The sequence below is a fragment of the Podarcis bocagei genome (assembly GCF_964188305.1).
Source record: "Podarcis bocagei genome assembly, chromosome: 9".
Classification (NCBI taxonomy): domain Eukaryota; kingdom Metazoa; phylum Chordata; class Lepidosauria; order Squamata; family Lacertidae; genus Podarcis; species Podarcis bocagei.
The window spans coordinates 61,756,795-61,775,220 of NC_138134.1; the positions used below are offsets into that span (position 1 = coordinate 61,756,795).

The 18,426-nt window shown below is 43.1% G+C and overlaps 1 protein-coding gene across 6 annotated transcripts in view; it reads right to left on the reverse strand.

Moving 5' to 3' along the window:
- PDLIM5 (PDZ and LIM domain 5) overlaps positions 1–18,208 on the reverse strand; it is a 126,229-nt gene extending 108,021 nt beyond the window's left edge. The window contains exons 1-2 of one of the 6 annotated variants that reach the window (XM_081207000.1): positions 17,889–18,208; positions 12,380–12,515 (exon numbers count right to left, since the gene is read on the reverse strand). In XM_081207000.1, coding sequence (XP_081063126.1) covers positions 12,380–12,475 — 96 coding nt within the window. In that variant the 5' untranslated portion in view covers positions 12,476–12,515; positions 17,889–18,208. Of the gene's footprint in view, positions 1–12,379; positions 12,516–15,885; positions 15,905–17,888 lie in introns of those variants that run through there. The other 5 variants (XM_081206998.1, XM_081207001.1, XM_081207002.1 and 2 more) reach the window with 5 other exon arrangements.
- Positions 18,209–18,426: the final 218 nt, after the last annotated feature.

Sequence of the window (18,426 nt, forward strand, 5' to 3'; positions counted from 1 at the left end):
TGACTTCGATTTTTTATTTATTTGGACATTATATCTTGAATTTACATGCAACAAAATCCAATTCACAAAGGCTTATGATATATATATATATAAATCACAATGGTTTTTTTTTTAAAGACAATAAAATGACAGTAAAACAGCATCATAAAAACCACGCCATCAGCAGCAGACCAATAACATAAAAAGCTCGACTAAAAAAAAAAGTCCACCTTAACACAATCGCTTTTCCATATGCTAAGAAGACCCTGTCTTTGCTTCCCAACAGCTGTATTTTCACTGGCAAAGGGACAATGAGGAATGCTTCAGAAACTGAATTGCAAATCTCAATCAGCCTCTTATGGCAAAGAGGCAATTCCTCAGGTGGTTCTTTAGATCAGAGGTAGGGATCCATGAGCCCAAGGGTTGAAAGTGGTGGTCCAAGTCTCCCTGGCCCTTGGGACTTTCCCCAGGCCACATGCCTAACTGGCTCTGCTCATGCCCTTGAGTGCTTTTGCCTGGCTGGAAAGTGTCCTAGAATTATGCTAATGTCTCTTGCTTGCCTGGATAGAGACACAGGTGGAAGTGTAGAAACCTATGACTAGGCATGACTGGAATGCAGTCTTTTGTACAAAAGGCAGGAGTCACATCTGTTGCTCCCCTTGTTGCCTCTTGACCTGCTCACCCATTGGCATGTGCCCCACCCCTGGATCCCTGAGCCTTAGACTGAGCCCAGAAACAAATTGGAAACCAATGAAGTTGAAGCATAACTGACATGATATGATCTGCCTTTCCACCCCACACACAAAAGTCTAGCCATCATATTCAGAACCAAATGAAGTTTCCATGCTGTCCCCAAGTAAAGTGCCATGGCAGCAGTGTAGGCTCTAGTCTTGCACCAATACAGTTTATTACATGGCTCCTATTTCTCTGTAGCCATCAATGTTTCCTGTGTGCATTGGTTCAATCTTCAGACCAACTTCAGACTGGTGTCTGCTTGATTCATGATTCACACTGCAAGCTGAGCCAACAAGGCAGCACTCCAAATTGAAAGCTTGCTCTATGACAGGCCATTTAGTCACATTTTCACCAGTGGTTCATTCAGTCTGGCGTCCTTCCTCAGACAGTGGACAACTGATGCCTCTGGGAAGTCCACAAGGAGTGAATGGACGTTACAGTTTTCTCCCACTACCAACATCTCTATTGTTCATAGAAGTTCATAGAAGGACTGTAGAGCCCTTATCTGCAGATGAACTAGTTACTTCATATATGAAAGTACTGTATTCAGCAGCTGAGCACTACAGCTTTGAAGAACTCTCCAAAAAGGATGCAGCTTTGTGATACACTATAGCACTACTAGCACCTCAATCTGTCCTTAAATATCAAGAGTCTTCAGCGCTATAATTGGAGAATATCATTGAGAGTGGAAGTCAGGGTGCTAAGGTCACATAGGGCAGCTGTGTGAAAAGTCACTTCTCAATACTTAACATCCATTAAGAAAGTCTAACAAGACCATATGTGCAGTGTTCAAAATTAGCCAGGTGCATTTTGAACCTGGCTTTTGACCACTTTCGACCAAGTGAAGACGCCTGGGCGCCAAGATGGTGCCTGACATTTCCACCTTCTGGAGGTACATGCCTGGTAATTATCAGATCTGGACTGTTTGTAAACACTAATACCCCATCCTGTAGAATTCTATCAGTTATATTTTATCTGCACAATCGGAATGAATTTCTGAAACCAAAATGCTATTTCTGTGCAGCCTGAGCAGGAGCAATTGCCATTAAGAGAAAGAGGTCAGAATAGGCCAATATATATGTGGACTGTCCCTTGGAAAAGTGACTTTTCTTCTTTAAGTTCTCAAAGATCTTAACCTAGTTTAAGGTTGTCATCTGAAATAGCCAGATGTTTAAATGAGAATCAATCACAGTCAGCCCATTGTTTTGAAAAATAAGACTTTGCAGCCGTCTTGTCCCAAAATGGCAACTAAACATTCCATTTTGGTGACTGTAACCTTGGTTTAAGGAGCCATTTGGCACCTAGACTACATATCTTAGTTTCTAACACTGTATATGTGTGCTTGAAAAAATATCATGAGTATACATATACTAATGATTACCAATATAAATCACCTTAGTATATTTCATATATAACTAAACTCACCAGCAAACATGGATTCACATGAGCTAATTCAATTCTAGAACAAAATATTGCCAGACAAAGGCTTTAAACGATAACAGAGTGTTTGGTGCCATGTCAGCGACAGACAGCAACTTAATTCTGCACAGTTATGGAGCTGACCTAGGCTATTCATTAAGTACTTAAGGCAGCAGTCTCACCCAGGTCAAGTATCAAAACAAGTTCATGACACTTAATCCTGCCATGATCAGCATTTGATTTAAAAGTTCAATCTGGAGGGGGAAATCTTCTATGAGGAAACTGGGACAGTCCAAAAGGCCAGAGGCACTGGAAGAGGATCTTACTCCACTTTTTAAAGAAGTGTTGCAAAGTTTGGTTCTGAGAACTTCTTTGAAAGAGCTCAGTTCACTATATAATGTACAATTAAATTTAGAAAGATTCCACTCCCCAATTTGTGCCAGTCTACCTGCAGGCAACTTTACTGCAATTTCACAACTTGCAACTTTGCACCAACACAGTAGTAAGCACACCTCCTAGAAACAACTCAAGTTTCCTTGGTGTAGTATATTTCTATGACAGACGCATAAGGTGATATGTGATCAACACTCAGACAGCATAGTTTTATTCAAAGTCCCAATACACAATTCTTCTTTAAACACACCCGTTCCTTCAACTTCTGCACCCACAATACAAAAATGCAAACCACTACTATTTCTTCCTGAAGTTCATTTGAGAAGCTGTTTTACAAAATACCAAAAAAGGAAATGTGTCATCTGCTTAGGCACCAGAATGTCACTTAACAACACTGGGAAACACAGACATACCACAAAGGGGAAAGATCGTGAAGGTCACTTGGAGTTTCTGCACCACATTGACAAAGCTGGAAATGATTACCACAACCCTCACTGGCTTAGCTTATAGCCCACGATCTTCTCCAAAAGTCTGAAACGTCTATTGTGTATGCTGCAGCCACAGAAGAATCTGTACTGTGTTAACCAAAAGATCAATGACAATAGCCAGGCTTCCACAAATAACAAAGGAAGTAGGAATAAGTGTGCAGTTCAAGATATGTGCCCCCAAATCTGTTGGAATGTCAGAGGAGACAGAGGGAAAATTTCTGGATTGCATAAAACCAGTGATGGTTATACCCAACATGCTCTGTTACAGTGATTCTGGTTCACATGTTTTATTGCTGTTTAACGCAGTCATATGGAGGACAATCATGCATCCTGGTTCAGCCTTGGTTCAGCAAGATGCTACTTCTATTAGCAAACAGCAATAAGAACACTCTACCACATGGGCTAAGTTGAGGTAGGATGATGGCAGCACCATATGATTCTACAAATTGCCTTGTCATCCACAAGAGAGGGAAGCAGAAACCAAAGGAACAGTGGCCTGTTCCTAATTTTAAATCCAGAGTTGTCTGGTACAATGTCAAGCTTGCAACACTTCATGGCTGCTGGAACTCAGTCCCAGAAGTAACATCAACCCAAAGGCAGCAACGAGAATTACCATACCAATGGTTTAACAACATGACCTAATCTACCAAGGACATGGAAGGGCACAATTAAGATACATACAACTGCTGCGGTCTTGCTCCAATTTTGGTTGCTAGAATAGGGATGGGGAGCGCCTCAAATTGTTCTTTGGCAAGCAAGGTTTGCCGCCAATGTCCATCAGTGGTGACAGAAGGCCCTGCAGAGTTCCTAATCATTGAAGACAGCAAGACTTGCTTGCTAACAAATAATTGGGAGCATACTTTTAAGCTTCCTTTTGTTCTCTCACAGCTACATCTCTACCTGCCAGGAGGGGGTGAGAGGGCATGGCTTAGGAGACGCAGCCTTGCCAGGACAAATTGGGATCTGTGCAGGGCCTAACTTGGTGCACAGGTTGATTGTGACCAAACTTTGCTATACAGTGGTACCTCTGGTTAAGGACTTAATTCGTTCTGGAGGTCCGTTCTTAACCTGAAACTGTTCTTAACCTGAGGTACCACTTTAGCTAATGGGGTCTCCCGCTGCCACCGCGCCACTGGAACACGACTTCTGTTCTCATCCTGAAGCAAAGTTCTTAACCTGAGGTACTTCTGGGTTAGCGAAATCTGTAACCTGAAGCGTCTGGAACCTGAAGCATCTGGAACCCGAGGTACCACTGTACTGAACTTATGTAGATGGCCCAGAGTTGCACAACACAGCACCATGCAAGCTCTCATTTTTTGTGCTGATGGATCACGGATACTATAATAATGTATCAGCTTGCTTACATTTATTTCAATTTCCCTTTGTAATAAATACTTCTTATTATGATTGGAATAATCAGTTTGATAAATGGTGACTCTTAGTTACTGTTTTTATTGTATTGGTTAACTTTAATATTTCACATCAATTCCTTGTCTTACGCAGTTTTGTTATGTCTGTGTTGCAGCTTGCTAACTAGAATGCAAGTAGGAAAAAACACAAAACACTATTTTACTGTCCCATAAAATACCATCTGACCATCATGTCCTTGAGCAGCAGCTCCCAAAAGACTAATCTTGCATATCTGAGTAACCCATATACATTCTACTAATTTTGAAAGGCAAAGTGCTCCCTTTTCTCTACCTACCATGAGCCACAAATGAATTGTGTATATTGCAGAAGTGCTGCCAAGCACATGATAGAAAATAGGAAAGACTAATTCCCTCAACCCCTATCTATTACTGACATAGAACAAAGAAGCTATATAAGCCAAGAGACCATATGTTTAAAAGATATTTGGGGTTGCATGTAAAGAGTGTTTGCTTTAGCACTTAAGCATAACATGCACAGAGTGTTATGTAATAAAAGTCATGGGCTCTTTCCAAGCTTAAATTCACATTCATTGAACATCTAGAAAGCTGGGCTGGGTGCAAGATCCATACATGACAAAATTATGTAACGTAGCTAAGGCTATAACACTAAAGGTGAGTCACTAAAGAGATCCTGAATAAGTGATTGTAACAACTTGACTGATTGGGGGTGGGGAGAGAATGTATATGACAAAATAATTCCAGGCTCCCTGTGGATTATCTTCACAACATCAGTACAATGGCATGAATCCCCAAATAGAAGTTAAATAACTCAGTAAGTCCACATAGGAAGGTTCCCCAATTTTTGGATAATTCTCCACGTCCATAATACCCACCATGTCCCATTCTACATCATTCAGGCCACTATTCATATGAATACCTTTGCAGAGGGTGCAGGTGATTGCAAGGGGAAGGAAGGGATGAGAAGCTTTCCTTCCATGAATTAATTTCCTTTAGTTAATTTGGGAGCCAAGCCAATATGATGCAACAGCAAAACAAATGTGCAAGGGAAACAGGAATAAAAGTATGACACAACCATGTTTTTCTAAGTGCATTAAAGGATGCAAAGAAAAGCAACAAAACAGCCAAGTAAAGGCTGAAAAAAATGGTTCATATTCCTAAGGCAATACTACCAAGTGCTCTGGCAGCAAGGCACCTGGGAAATTTTGGAGCTCCTGATCAAGTGTCTAATTCCAGAGAGGTTGTGTTAGTCCATTGCAGCAAGCACAAAGAGACTTGCTTGTGGCTCCTGTAGGATTAACAAGTTTATTGCAGACTAAGTTGTCATGTCTTGAGTCTGAGCCAATTTTGTGAAGAGGACACTTAAGTAAGTAGGTAAAAAAAGAAGTATGCCAGACTCTTGATGCTTTTAAATAAAGTACAAAATATCAATCAATAAAAAAGAGATAAATAGGTGGTAAGGGATTACACAGAACACAAGTACAAACAGAATCCAATGGATGAATGTAGATTTTCTCTGATGGGGAAAGTTTCACTCCTGCCTAGCAGACAAGCACATTGGTATCGTACATCAATCATATGATGCAGTAAAAAATTAGGTTGTTGCTCAGAATAGACACTCTCAGTAAACTAAATTAAGCAAGTTTTAAAATTAAAGATATCTTCAGACACAAGGCAAAACAATTAGACCTTACTGCATGCATCCATTTAAGGCGTAAACTGACAGGGTTTTGCTGCATTCCTAAAGTTCAGAAGCCAACTATGAAAAACATTTTATTTGGTCAAGGAAATACCAATTTTCCCACTATTTTAAGCAAACAAAAGATAATCTTCTGTCATGCATTTCCTTATATGGATAGTAGGATGGAAGGCTTTCTCCCCTCCTTTCAAAAAAGTTAGGAACCCATATTATCTCCTGGCACTCAACCAAGAAAAACAAACAAACCTTTCAATTCCCTGTCTCTTCTCACAATGCCCTTAAAGATAACCATCGACAAATGAATAATGAGAAAGCAGTTTCAACTAAAAATAGCTCTTCAAAATGGTGGGGACACTGACTGGAGTAGCCAGCCCTCTGAGTTTAGTATGAAAATAAGAAAAACAAAGTCTAATTCTTCCTTGTTTACATTAAACAGAATGTACTTGTGTGGAACTTGCCCAAAGGCTCATTTTGGATGTTTTGCAACTAGCCATCTGCTTCTTTGTTATTGCCTGTCAGTTAATGCTCTTTCTTTGAAATGAATATAAGCTAGAAACAGATTCAGTTAGGATGGTTTCTCATGCTACATTTTGCATTGTAGATAACTAGTAACAAGCAGTATAATGTAGAGGAAAGGGCACATGAAAACTGTTTCTTTGCCCTTTAAAATACAGACTGGGCACCTATTTCCCTGAATGCCAAGTTTCACCACCATTTCATGCGTTCCCCAGCATTTTGGCCCAGAAAGGTCCTATTTTCCCCTGAAACTAGTGTGGAACTGGTTGCACAGGGCAAATTAGGTTGCAAGTTCATTCAGAAGCTTTCCCATTGAGAACCCTCTATTGATACAAAGACAAATGAGTAGTGCCACCCACTATTCAGCTGAAGTATGATCTCTTGAGCTGCTATGTGCCCAACCTATCTCTGGTCCCAGTACAAACAAGCTTCAGTGTACTCTATTTCCAGGTTTCCCACAGTAGCACAGCCAATACTTGCAGAACACATGCTTGGAGTCACCACCTACCTAAATGTTCAAGCCTTGCTTGGCTTGGATTTTCTTTTTAGAACAGCAAAAATGAGTATCTAAGAAGTGATCAGGCTTCCCTGCCTTTTCACAGCTCCCACTGCAGCTTTTCCTTCCCTCCCTCCCTCCCTTCCTTCCATCTCCTCTGCAGCCACAAGCCACTCACCCTACTATTTCCCCCCTCTCCATCGGGTTAACATGGTTAACAGCATCATCCAGTTGAGTGTTCCTATATCTGGACAAGTGGAACGTTCAGCAGATATGAGTGAACTACGGAGAGCACATATACAACTACTGAGTGGCTAAACCTACCATGTTTGTGTGTGAAGAGTGGAGGACAGAGAGAGAGAAGTGGGGTCAAAACATACAAATATATTATGTAAACATATGCATCTGCAACTTTCCACTCGTTTGTTCAATTTGTTTTGTTACAGGTGTGAAATTAAGCTTTCTGTCCACTAGGCTGAGCTTATAGGCAGTCACCCGTAGCAAACAAACTCTACAAAGTTTACTGCTACACATATTTCATAAGAGGACATGTATTTATTTAAGTCTATTGGAGTGAGGGGAGCGGTGTGCACGACAGATCCAGGAATCTGTGTCACGCTTCTTTCGAGCATTTCAGTTGATATGAAAGGCATCTTAAACCTATATTGCTTACCTTCATTTGACATTTAACTGAAAGCTTCTTATTTTAAACAGTCCAGATTTTCAACCTACTTAAGAATGAAGCCGAGCAAGAAAAAATGTTTGCTTTTCCTATTGTGGTATAATTCGATCCCAGTCCAGCAACTGTGGTGCATGAACGTATGTTCACTAGACTCACAGAGGAACCAGCTCCCCTTGGAGACAAGGAATGCTCAACTAATTATAATAGGGAGGATACCCACATATGCCCCCTGAAAATCAAGCAAAAGAAGGGGGATTCAGAGGCCTCCTTGGAGATTTGATACATACTCCTCAAGCGTAAAATTCATCCTGTTACTCAACAAAAAGTGCTGCGAAACAATGAAGACAATACTATACTGGAAGTACTCAATAGTCTTTTTAAACTACATCTACTGGCTAAGGTTCTTGTGCTTGCTTTTCAGCTTAGGAGCAAAACTGCCTCGTGCCCATTTGCACCTCCTTCACAGTCTTGAGAATGGCAGATGGAACAGGATCAGAAGCTTTGCTATGCTAGTACTGTATCTGTCTCAGTGGTAGAGCTTCCATGCTCCATATTCAACCCCTAGCAATGCCAGGGAGGACTGGGAGAGGCCCCCTGCCTGAAGCCCTGGAGAGCTGTTGTCAGTCAGTACAGTGGTACCTCGGGTTACATACGCTTCAGGTTACAGACGCTTCAGGTTACAGACTCTGCTAACCCAGAAATACCGTATTTTTTGCCCCATAGGATGCACTTTTCCCCCTCCAAAAATGAAGGGGAAATGTGTGTGCGTCCTATGGGGCGAATGCAGGCTTTCGCTGAAGCCTGGAGAGCGAGAGGCATCGGTGCGCACCGACCCCTCTCACTCTCCAGGCTTCAGGAAGCTATCTGCTTCCGCGGCAGGAGTTGCTGCGGACTCACAAGGCTTGCGGGCAGCAGCCTGCAGCCCGAAGCACGGGGCGCCCTCCAGAGGGCGCCCCGTGCTTCAGGCAGGTGTGCGCAAGGCTTGGGGCGGCAGCCGCGGCTGGGGGGGGGAAATAATTTTTTTTTTATTCATTTCCCCCCAAAAAAACCCCCGAGGTGCGTCCTATGGGCCGGTGCACCCTACAGGACGAAAAATACGGTAGTACCTTGGGTTAAGAACTTTGCTTCAGGATGAGAACAGAAATCACAGTAGTGGCATGGCGGCAGCAGGAGGCCCCATTAGCTAAAGTGGTGCTTCAATTTAAGAACAGTTTCAGGTTAAGAACGGACCTCCGGAACAAATTAAGTTCTTAACCCGAGGGACCACTGTACAGGCAATGCTGAGCTAGATGGACTGATGTTCTAACTCAGTATAAACCAGCTTCCTGTTTTGCATCTGCCTACAGAGCCAGGAACTGCAAGGCAAAACAGCAGCAGCGCATGTGAGGAGGTTGCTCTGCAGGGGACCAGCATCTGGCTACTTCAGCTGTCATTTCCGAGTCTGGATCATTTCCTCCAAGACCTGCTCCAGAGATTCAGAAGCAGAATGACAACTGGAATAACTGAGGGCTCGGGGGGGCGCGCGACTTTTTGTTACTTCTCTAGTAATTCTTGTTTATGTTACTGTATCTTAAGCTATATATCATAAGCCACCTAGACAACTTCATTTAGTAGGTGGGCATAAATACTCCAAATAAATAAATGCCTAACCTAAAGAGACATTATACATAAGCTGATTTAATGTAATGGTACTCCTGAAACACCCTTTAATTCCATTAACAATTTTGTTCCCTTGCACTTTTTACTCCCATTAAATGTTTTCTAATTCTCTCTCTCTTCCTTGCTGACTACCTTTACTTTACTGCTTCCATTCTAGGAAGTTAGTCACTAAATGAGCTTTCCCCAACATGGTGCCCTCCAGATGTTTGGAGCTGCATCTCCCACCAGCCCCTGCCAGCACACCAATGGCCAGGTATGATGGTCATTATAGCCTGTCACATCTGGAGAGTACCAGGTTTGGAAAAGCTGCCCTAAATTAAATCTGATTCCATGGGTCTTCCCTATAATCGAGTTTCCAGAACCATAAACCGGGTTGAAAATAGCAGGCTTGCTATGGCAACCGTGAAGGTAAAAATGGCAAATTGTTTAAAGTTTCGTAGCTTGCAATTAGCTCAGATCAAAGCCTTCTCCATTCGCTTGAGCTTACTTCACCGGGCATTTGAAAGTTGAAATCATTTTTTCCATTTCAAACAGGCAGCTACCAATTCTACTGAAGCTGTGAGTGCAGCGGTTTTTATGAAGGAAACTCTTGGTGCTTTACTGAATATGACATTTGCTTTTATGGATGCTCTTGCTAATAATAAAATCCATTAGGAACTAATTTCTATTTAGTCACCGTTTAAAAGTGCTGTTGAAAAGTATTTTTAAGCTTCCCTTTGTACGCAGCCGTATGGGGATGCCAACTCCCAATACAAAGCCATAAAAATAACTTGCTCTCGCAGTACAGAATGAATTGCACGCATGACTTCCCCCAAACCCAAGAAGGTCACAAGAAGACAGCAGGGCCTTGGTAAAGGGCACATAAACAGCTCTGCTCCTTTGTTCGCGCATTTCTTTATCAACATTTAATTAGCTAGCACTTCTGGCTTTACTGGGAAGAGAAGAGTGTTGTGTTGTACACCCTGTTCTGATGTACCCATAACACAACACAGTTCCTTTACACTATCAGAGGAGCAATTGATCAGCATACCAGAATGAAGTGCGTTAATTCCAACATGCCATACAAAGGAACACACACTGAACATTAACTCCAATCTACATTTGGAGTGTGTGTGTCTATAATGTATTTGTAGTCCTAGTTCAGACTTATTAATATGGATGCAATCCACTGGGGACCTGTCACACACACATAAACATGATGCATAAATTGCATTTGCTTTCAGGAGACTTGCATTATTAAATTTATATCCCACCCTTCCTCCCAAAGGAGCCCAAGGCAGCACTGCTGTTACAAGATGCTAGTGGGTTATGTATTGGGAATTAATGTGTTAGCCGGACCATTTTAAAAATGTGGTCTTTTAAGGAAGAAGATGGAAGAGTCCCTTTATTTACCCTAGGATACTTTAAGGACCCCCGAATGGCATGAAGAGTAAGGTAATACACCTTTTTCTAGTTTAAAGGAACAACTTGCAAAATAGATCCAACCTAGAGGCTCCATGACAGCTTAGAACTCCTCAGCATAATCAGCTTTGGAGAACACATTTTTCCAAGTGTTGACTCCCCTAATGTGTTATCTTAAACTGCTTGCTTTGAATTTCCTTTCTGCTATATTACCCATTTCCTTTGTTTTTCCATTATCTATGCCATTGGCCTTCAACTGGTGGATGAGGACTTACCACAAACATTACCATCATGGGTTCCCAAATGCATGCTTGGGTTATAGGAAGGTCCAGGGTTAAAAAACATTGAAGACTATTGGACTGTGCTATCCATCTGTTCTCTCTGATCTTATGATGTTAAGAAACATTTCTGTCTACCATCACTATTTAAAAGGGCCCTTTTAAATATTTTTAAATGAAATAATTTGAGCTACCTTTGCAAAAGAAAGTACTAAGTATTCTAGTCTGGAATAGTTAACAGGAAACTATTTTCTGGGTAAGAAGTCATAGGGTTGCCATTTCACAGGGCACATATACATTATTCAACAGCATTTTCCTAGTCAGTTGACTACTTTTACCAAAGGATGGGGGGACGCTGGTGGTGCTGTGGTCTAAACCACTGAGCCTCTTGGGCTTGCCAATCAGAAAGTCTGCATGATGGGGTGAGCTCCCTTTGCTCTGTTCCCAGATTCTGCCAACCTAACAGTTTGAAAGCACACCAGTGCAAGTAGATAAATAGGTACCGCTGCAGCGGGAAGATAAACGGCATTTCCGTGTGCTCTGGCTTCCGTCACAGTGTTCTGTTGCACCAGAAGTGGTTTAGTCATGCTGGCCACATGACCTGGAAAGCTGTCTGTGGACAAACGCTGGCTCCCTGAGCCTGAAGTGAGATGAGCGCCACAACCCCATAGTCACCTTTGACTGGACTTCACCATCCAGGGCTCCTTTACCTTTACCTACCAAAGCATGGGTATGAGAAGACCTGGGCATTTTAACAAAGCCCCAGTCCTAAATTAAGTACCACAGCACTGTCTCTCCACATCTCACTTACACTAAAGGAAGGGAAAGTGAATCAGGTTCTGGCAGTTGCTTTTTGCCATTTTATAACCAGAAAGTTTATCACAATTAACACATTCAAGTGTATTCTCTCACCATGTTGTAACTCAGATGCACAAATGATAAAAAGCAAGAACTCGAGCAAAATACTAATTTTGATACAAACACAAAACGACAGGAAATACTCTTTTAATTAGTGATTATGTCAGTTAATAAACTTTTGAAGGCCATTACCACCACCTCTAAGACGGGACACTGCTACTTCTCTTAAAAACAAGATGAATGCCCAAATTGCACCCAAATGAATTGAATGCCTCTTCATTCAGCAGGCACATAATGTTAACAAATATTCCTTTTCACTAGTTTCAAGTGGCACATGTTGCTGCAGCTTTTGGCATAAAAAGGTTTTTAAAAGGCAAAATAGGCTCACCCGAGAGATGGTCAGAGGCATGTTGAAGTCTTTGCCACCTTGAAGCCTGAAACCCCAGGGGGCTGGACCAACCAAAGAAACGCTGTAGTTGTTCATGGCGTCTGGAAGTCAAGGTCTAATTCCAGAGAATGAATGCCTGTAAGGAAGTTTTAAAGGATTATTTGGAAAGTTGAAGAAACTCACATACAAAGAACAATTGCAATACGGCCTTCAGATATTAACATTTTGAAGTCTCTAAGAGGAGAGTCACCAACGTCCAAAGCCCTGCCTGTGAATTTTCGGGGGGGGGGGGGCATTATTTCATAAGGTCAAAAGTAACAATGAATGGATGCAACACTGCAAACAAATACTAGGTGAGCTTGGAAGTTTCAAAGCTTTTAGCTTTGTTTACTAAATACAAGCAAAACAAGCCTGCTAAAGTAGACCATACTCCAGGGCCTCAGAAAACTTTCTGATGCAAATCACCCTTCAAAAGCTGACTAACCAATTAACTAGAACCTTTGTGAGAGAAACACTGACGTTTGTAAAATAAGGAGATGAGTACTTGCCAGTTTTGGACAGGGCAAATATCAGCCTAAAAATAGACCTTGCAGCTTGGAAGTACACCTCGTGTTCCTCATATGCTGGTTGCATCTGTGCCAGGAGTGCTTTTTGCTAGCTTTGGCTGGTTGTCCAGCTGCACCACTTCCTGCATGACAGGGAATTTGCAATCCTGCTTGGATTACCACAATGAATTCTCACTCAACTTCTCTTAAGAGACTGTTTGGCAACTACCACGTAACTGATGGATGCACAGTCACAGGGAACCATGAAATGTTGCAGTAGCAACCAATTCTCTCTAAAATCCCTAAGACAGGCTTCCGCAAACTCAGCCCTCCAGATATTTTTGGCCTACAACTCCCATGATCCCTAGCTAGCAGGGCCAGTGGCCAGGGATGATGGGAATTGTAGTCTCAAAAACATCTAGAGGGCTGAGTTTGAGGAAGCCTGCCCTACGACTAGTATCTTATGGACCACTTCCCCACCAAGGTCTTCAGAGACCTTGCTCTGGAAACCCACAAGTTTGTAGTCTACGTTACACCAGGCTGGAAAGAGGGACTTCCCTGGAATGGTGCTGCACTTTTGAAATCCTTTTACAGGAAGGCACAGGGTTACACAAATGTAGTATCCCTATCCAGGTAGCCTAGCCACTAGCAAACAAGGAATGTTTTCCTGTCAATTTTATTTGCAGATGAGCACGAAGGAGATCTCTCTTTCTCTTCCCCTTCCCTGAACCTTCCATGTGCCACAGACCAAAGGAACAAACCTCTTGCATCCATATTCCAGCAGATGCAAAGGATTCAGGGTGGAGAGGGAATGGGCGCTTGCTTTGTAAGACATTCACAAATAGGAAGAATATCTCAAGGGGGCTGTCCTTCTCTTGCTCTCTGCTGAGCTTCTGGGTGGCGACAGACAGCCCTCAACACCTGGAGATAGAGACGCACCATGTTCTTGCATGCTTCCAAGGCTCGCACAAAGTGAGAGCTTCCCTCCCCTGAGTATTTTGCTCATGTGCTGCCTACATACTTTTAAATGTGTTTGTGGGAGGAGGGGAGTTATTGTTTCATTTTTTTCTTGTTTTTACTATATATTTTTTGTTTATATTTTGTATTTTATGATGTGAACTGCCCCAAGATCCACCTATGAAGGGCAGTATACAAATTTAATAAATAAATAAAAAAAATAAGTGCTAGGTGTTATTTCTAGGTGCTTTTTTCCACTTCTACTGCTATGTTCTTATTCTGTGTTGCCAATACCAATAGAAAGGTGGGAAGCAACAGAATTACAGATAGAATAGTGAGCCATCTTTGCTCAGAAAGCTTCCTCTTTCATTCTAAACATGGGTGGGGACTGGAGAGGTGTAGCTCCTATGCTAAAGGTTAGATGCTAGATACTGCATATGCATATACATATTCGAATCCCCGCAACGGGGCGAGCTCCCGTTGTTCAGTCCCAGCTCCTGCCAACCTAGCAGTTCGAAAGCACGTCAAAGTGTAAGTAGATAAATAGGTACCGCTCCGGCGGGAAGGTAAACGGTGTTTCCGTGTGCTGCTCTGGTTTGCCAGAGCGGCTTAGTCATGCTGGCCACATGACCCGGAAAAACTGTGGACAAACATCAGCTCCCTCGGCCAGTAAAGCGAGATGAGTGCTGCAACCCCAGAGTCGTTCGTGACTGGACTTAACTGTCAGGGGTCCTTTACCTTTACACACACACACACACACACACACAGGAAGAAGTCCAAATTTGCTAGCAAAATGTACCCATAGCAAGCTTCCTATGTTACACATATGGTGTTTAGGTTTACATGCAAGATGCTTTGTGTACACACTGAAAAATGCCATACATGAACCCTGCTCAGCCCAGTTCCAAAAATAGATTCCATAGCCGAGTCCCCTCAGAACTCAGCCCTGGGTGTTGCCCCAGTCTCTCTCTTCTGAAGGAAAAATGCTTCACAGGCGCAAGAGAATGGAACTGAAAACATGGCACATAAAGGATTCTAGGTTGCGGCTGTTCCATTTCCTCCTACTCTGCAACCGCCCTCAAGCCATCAAAATGGAACCTCTGCTGTCTAGCTTCTCCAAAGCCTTGAATGCCACTTATTTGTTTTCAGTCAAACCATGGAGGATTAAGCTAAATGTTTAGTGTCACCCCAAGATAAGGAAGGGTTCTATCTCCACTGCCTTAAGGTGAGCAAAAGGAAACATCTGAGCACAGATGAAAGAATAAAGAATTACATTAAGTGTTACACAGTAATTACAAATCACAAGGGTTATTCAATTGTTACCCTAAGCTCAGGCCGAAATGATACAATGCAACAAGAATTGCATTGTTACACAATACATTACAAATCACAAGGGTTATTCAATTGTTACCCTAAGCTCAGGCCGAAATGATACTGCAAAACGTGGAATTGGGGTCTGCACACATATGCAGGTACCTTAGCACATATCAGGTTAGGATAGTAAATAATTATGAATGCTTAATCACTGGCTTTCTTGCTGTGAAATATCTGCAGCTCTCTGAATTTATTGTTATTGTTATTAAACAACCAAAAAAGTTATAGACCAATAGTCAAAGCAACTTCCTTTTAAAACTGCATAAAAGAAATCAATAAAACAATACATTCTTAAAACAAATAATTATATCATTTTTCATTTTAAAAAGGGTTTCTCAGACTTTATGAATTTAGAAATACGTGCATATGAACACTACTGTACAGTTACAGCAAGTGTTAAAGTTAATGCAGTAAAAAAAAAACAGCCCTTGAAATCTTCTACCTAACTCTTAAAGCACACAGAGTAGTAGCTAGCAGAAGTTACATAACACAAACCAACATTTTGCAAGCGAAATATTTGCATATGAAGCCTAAGGCATTTTTTTAAATGGTAGATTTGTTGCTGCTGTTCAAAGTTCAAGCGAAGTGTTTCAGCACCACATGAGATAAAATATTGTAACTGAGCCTTACGTAGAAGCTGTTATCCATTCCCATCGATTTGGAAAGTCTGAGAGGCTGCACAGACTGTAAACGAAACCAAAGCATGGTATGGAAAGATACTAAAGTTACTTAGTATTTATGTGGAACTGCATTTACCCCAAGTGATTTGGGAACTGTTATGAAGGATACTTTTTATTTCCTTGAATAATATTTACTGCTGTGGTGTGGGGGGTGGGGTGGCAAAACTACAAAATGAGTAGCATTTTTTATTGTTGCATTGACAACATTGCCCAAATATGGTTTAGCATACCACAACAATTCATATTAAAGTTTCTCAGACTGGACAACAAGCCTCCCCAAGACAGGGGTGGGGGGGGACACACTGTACCAAGGCAAAAATCTAAATACATATACACAAGCACATAGTTGAACCAGCATCCTTCTAGAGGCTGTCAAATTGAAAGGCTATTGGTATCTCACCTCCTTCAAGAGAGAGCCTTACTACTGCAAAAAAGCCTTCTCTTTCTCTCCCAGCCCCAAAACCAAACCTGAGACCCACTGCTACAGGCAGGAATGTCAGAGGTTAGCAATGTGCTTTAACCTCCACTAGCAACCACTCATAGAACATGCTCACTGCCCCTTTCTGCAATTAATACACAGCATGTCTATACTTGAGGCTGTCATATTCTGGAAATTAATGCATTAATGGTGGTAGTTATCTGGTTTAATGTATGCAGAACACACGTACTAAAGACTCACTTAGCGCCATCATCTGCTATCTCCGTTTCACCTCTGCATTTCATTGAAGCTGCAATTGTTTCCCCTCAAGAGACTTTAGATGCTCATTTTGACATTTAAAGACTTGCACTTGGCTAATGTTGAACGTTTTTGGAATGTTTAAGTTGCATCTCATTGCTCCCCTAATGTCTCAGATGGGCATCTGTTCCCATGAAGATTGTATAGTTAAATTAGCAAGGAACAGGCTGCTACACTGCATTATATTTTTAAGGATACCACAAAATATGGCAGCTACAGGGCACCAAAACAAAAAGCCCTACCCTTAAAAGTCAAGAAACACTAACCATATACCATGTGGGTGTGCATGTATGTGCACACACAGGGGACTTCTACTTTTTCTATCTGGCTGTAGCCTAGTTACCAAAGCCCTGACAACGGCCAGAAAAACAGAGCCATCAAACAATCCCACACCCTTCAACCTGCCCTGCCCTGAATGTGTTCCCTAAAACGCTTTCACCCTCCATGCTGTCTTTTGCCACGTCCGGATTACAGGTTTGTCAGCAGGCTGCAGGAACGGCTAGCTAAAGTCTTGCTGATGAAATGTGATTTTCATTTTCTTTCTTAAGGGGGAAGTGAAGCTGGGGAAAGGACCCCAAGGAGAGGCAGCGCAGGCACCTAACAAACAAGATTATAGCTGGCTGCTCACTTCCCGTTTACTCGATCACAGGTCTTTGAAAGGGGGGTGAGAGGAGAGGCAGACAGACAGACACTCTTGAGACTTCACCCCATTGCCACGGACAGGAGTGCGCCTCTCTGAAAAGATAAAGTCGGGGTATTGGATGGGTGGAACTGGAAAGAGGAATAAGAAATAAGAAATCTCTGAATGTCTTATATTCCGGACTTTAAGGGCTGCCTCTCGGTCCTCGAGCTGTACTCTCCCTCCCTGCTTTCATTCCCTTCCTCTGCGCGCACTTTGCTACCGACACAGGTCTCCTTCGCGGCGGGCTTCTCTCACGCCCTCACGGCTCCAAGTGAGCCGGCGCCGCGGGGAGGAAGAGGAGCAGCCCCCTGCCTCTCCCCACGCCCTGGGCAAAGGCGTCGCTCTCCACTTCCGCAGACCCTGCCGCCGCCGCCGCCGCCGCCCTCCTTTGGCTCCGCGAAGGGCTTCCCCGCGCGCTCCCCCTTTGCCTTTTTGCAAGGGAGCCTCCTCCTCCTCGCGCGGCGCGGTGGCCCCTCGGGCAAAAGTCCGCTTTTTCCACTCCCTCCCGCGCAAAAGACAAAACCCCTCCACTCACTTCCGAGGCGCGCGGAGTTCAGAGCGCACAGGCAGCAGCAGCAGCAGCAGCAGCAGCAGCACACCGACGACGCGCAGGCGCTCCCAGCAAACTCGCGAGCGTGTGAGAGCAGACGGCAAGCCGAAGCTCGCTCGCTCTCCTCGGGCTCTTGTTTGCACTTCCGCCCCTTTTCGCGTCGCTCCTCCCCTCCCCGGCTCAGGAGGGACGGCGAAGCTCTCTCTCCAGCTGAGAGGGGAGGGAAGCCGCGAGACGCGCGACGCCCCGAGGGGGGCGGGGAGACCGGGACCCGGCTCAGGGAAGCCGAGCTCCAGCAGAACTAGCTGAACAGCCAGGACTCATCTACCTCTCTCTCTTTAACGTTTCTTCGGAAGTAATTGACGCTAGCAAAGTATACGCAAGGCTACGGTCTCCCTTAAATAAATAACTTTTAAGCACGGTCCACTTAAAACGAAACGCTCCCAGGCCCTATTGTTAGCCGGTGTTGCGCACATACTTAAGGCGGTGTAATTCTATAATTACTTCTAAAAGAAGAAAGTCC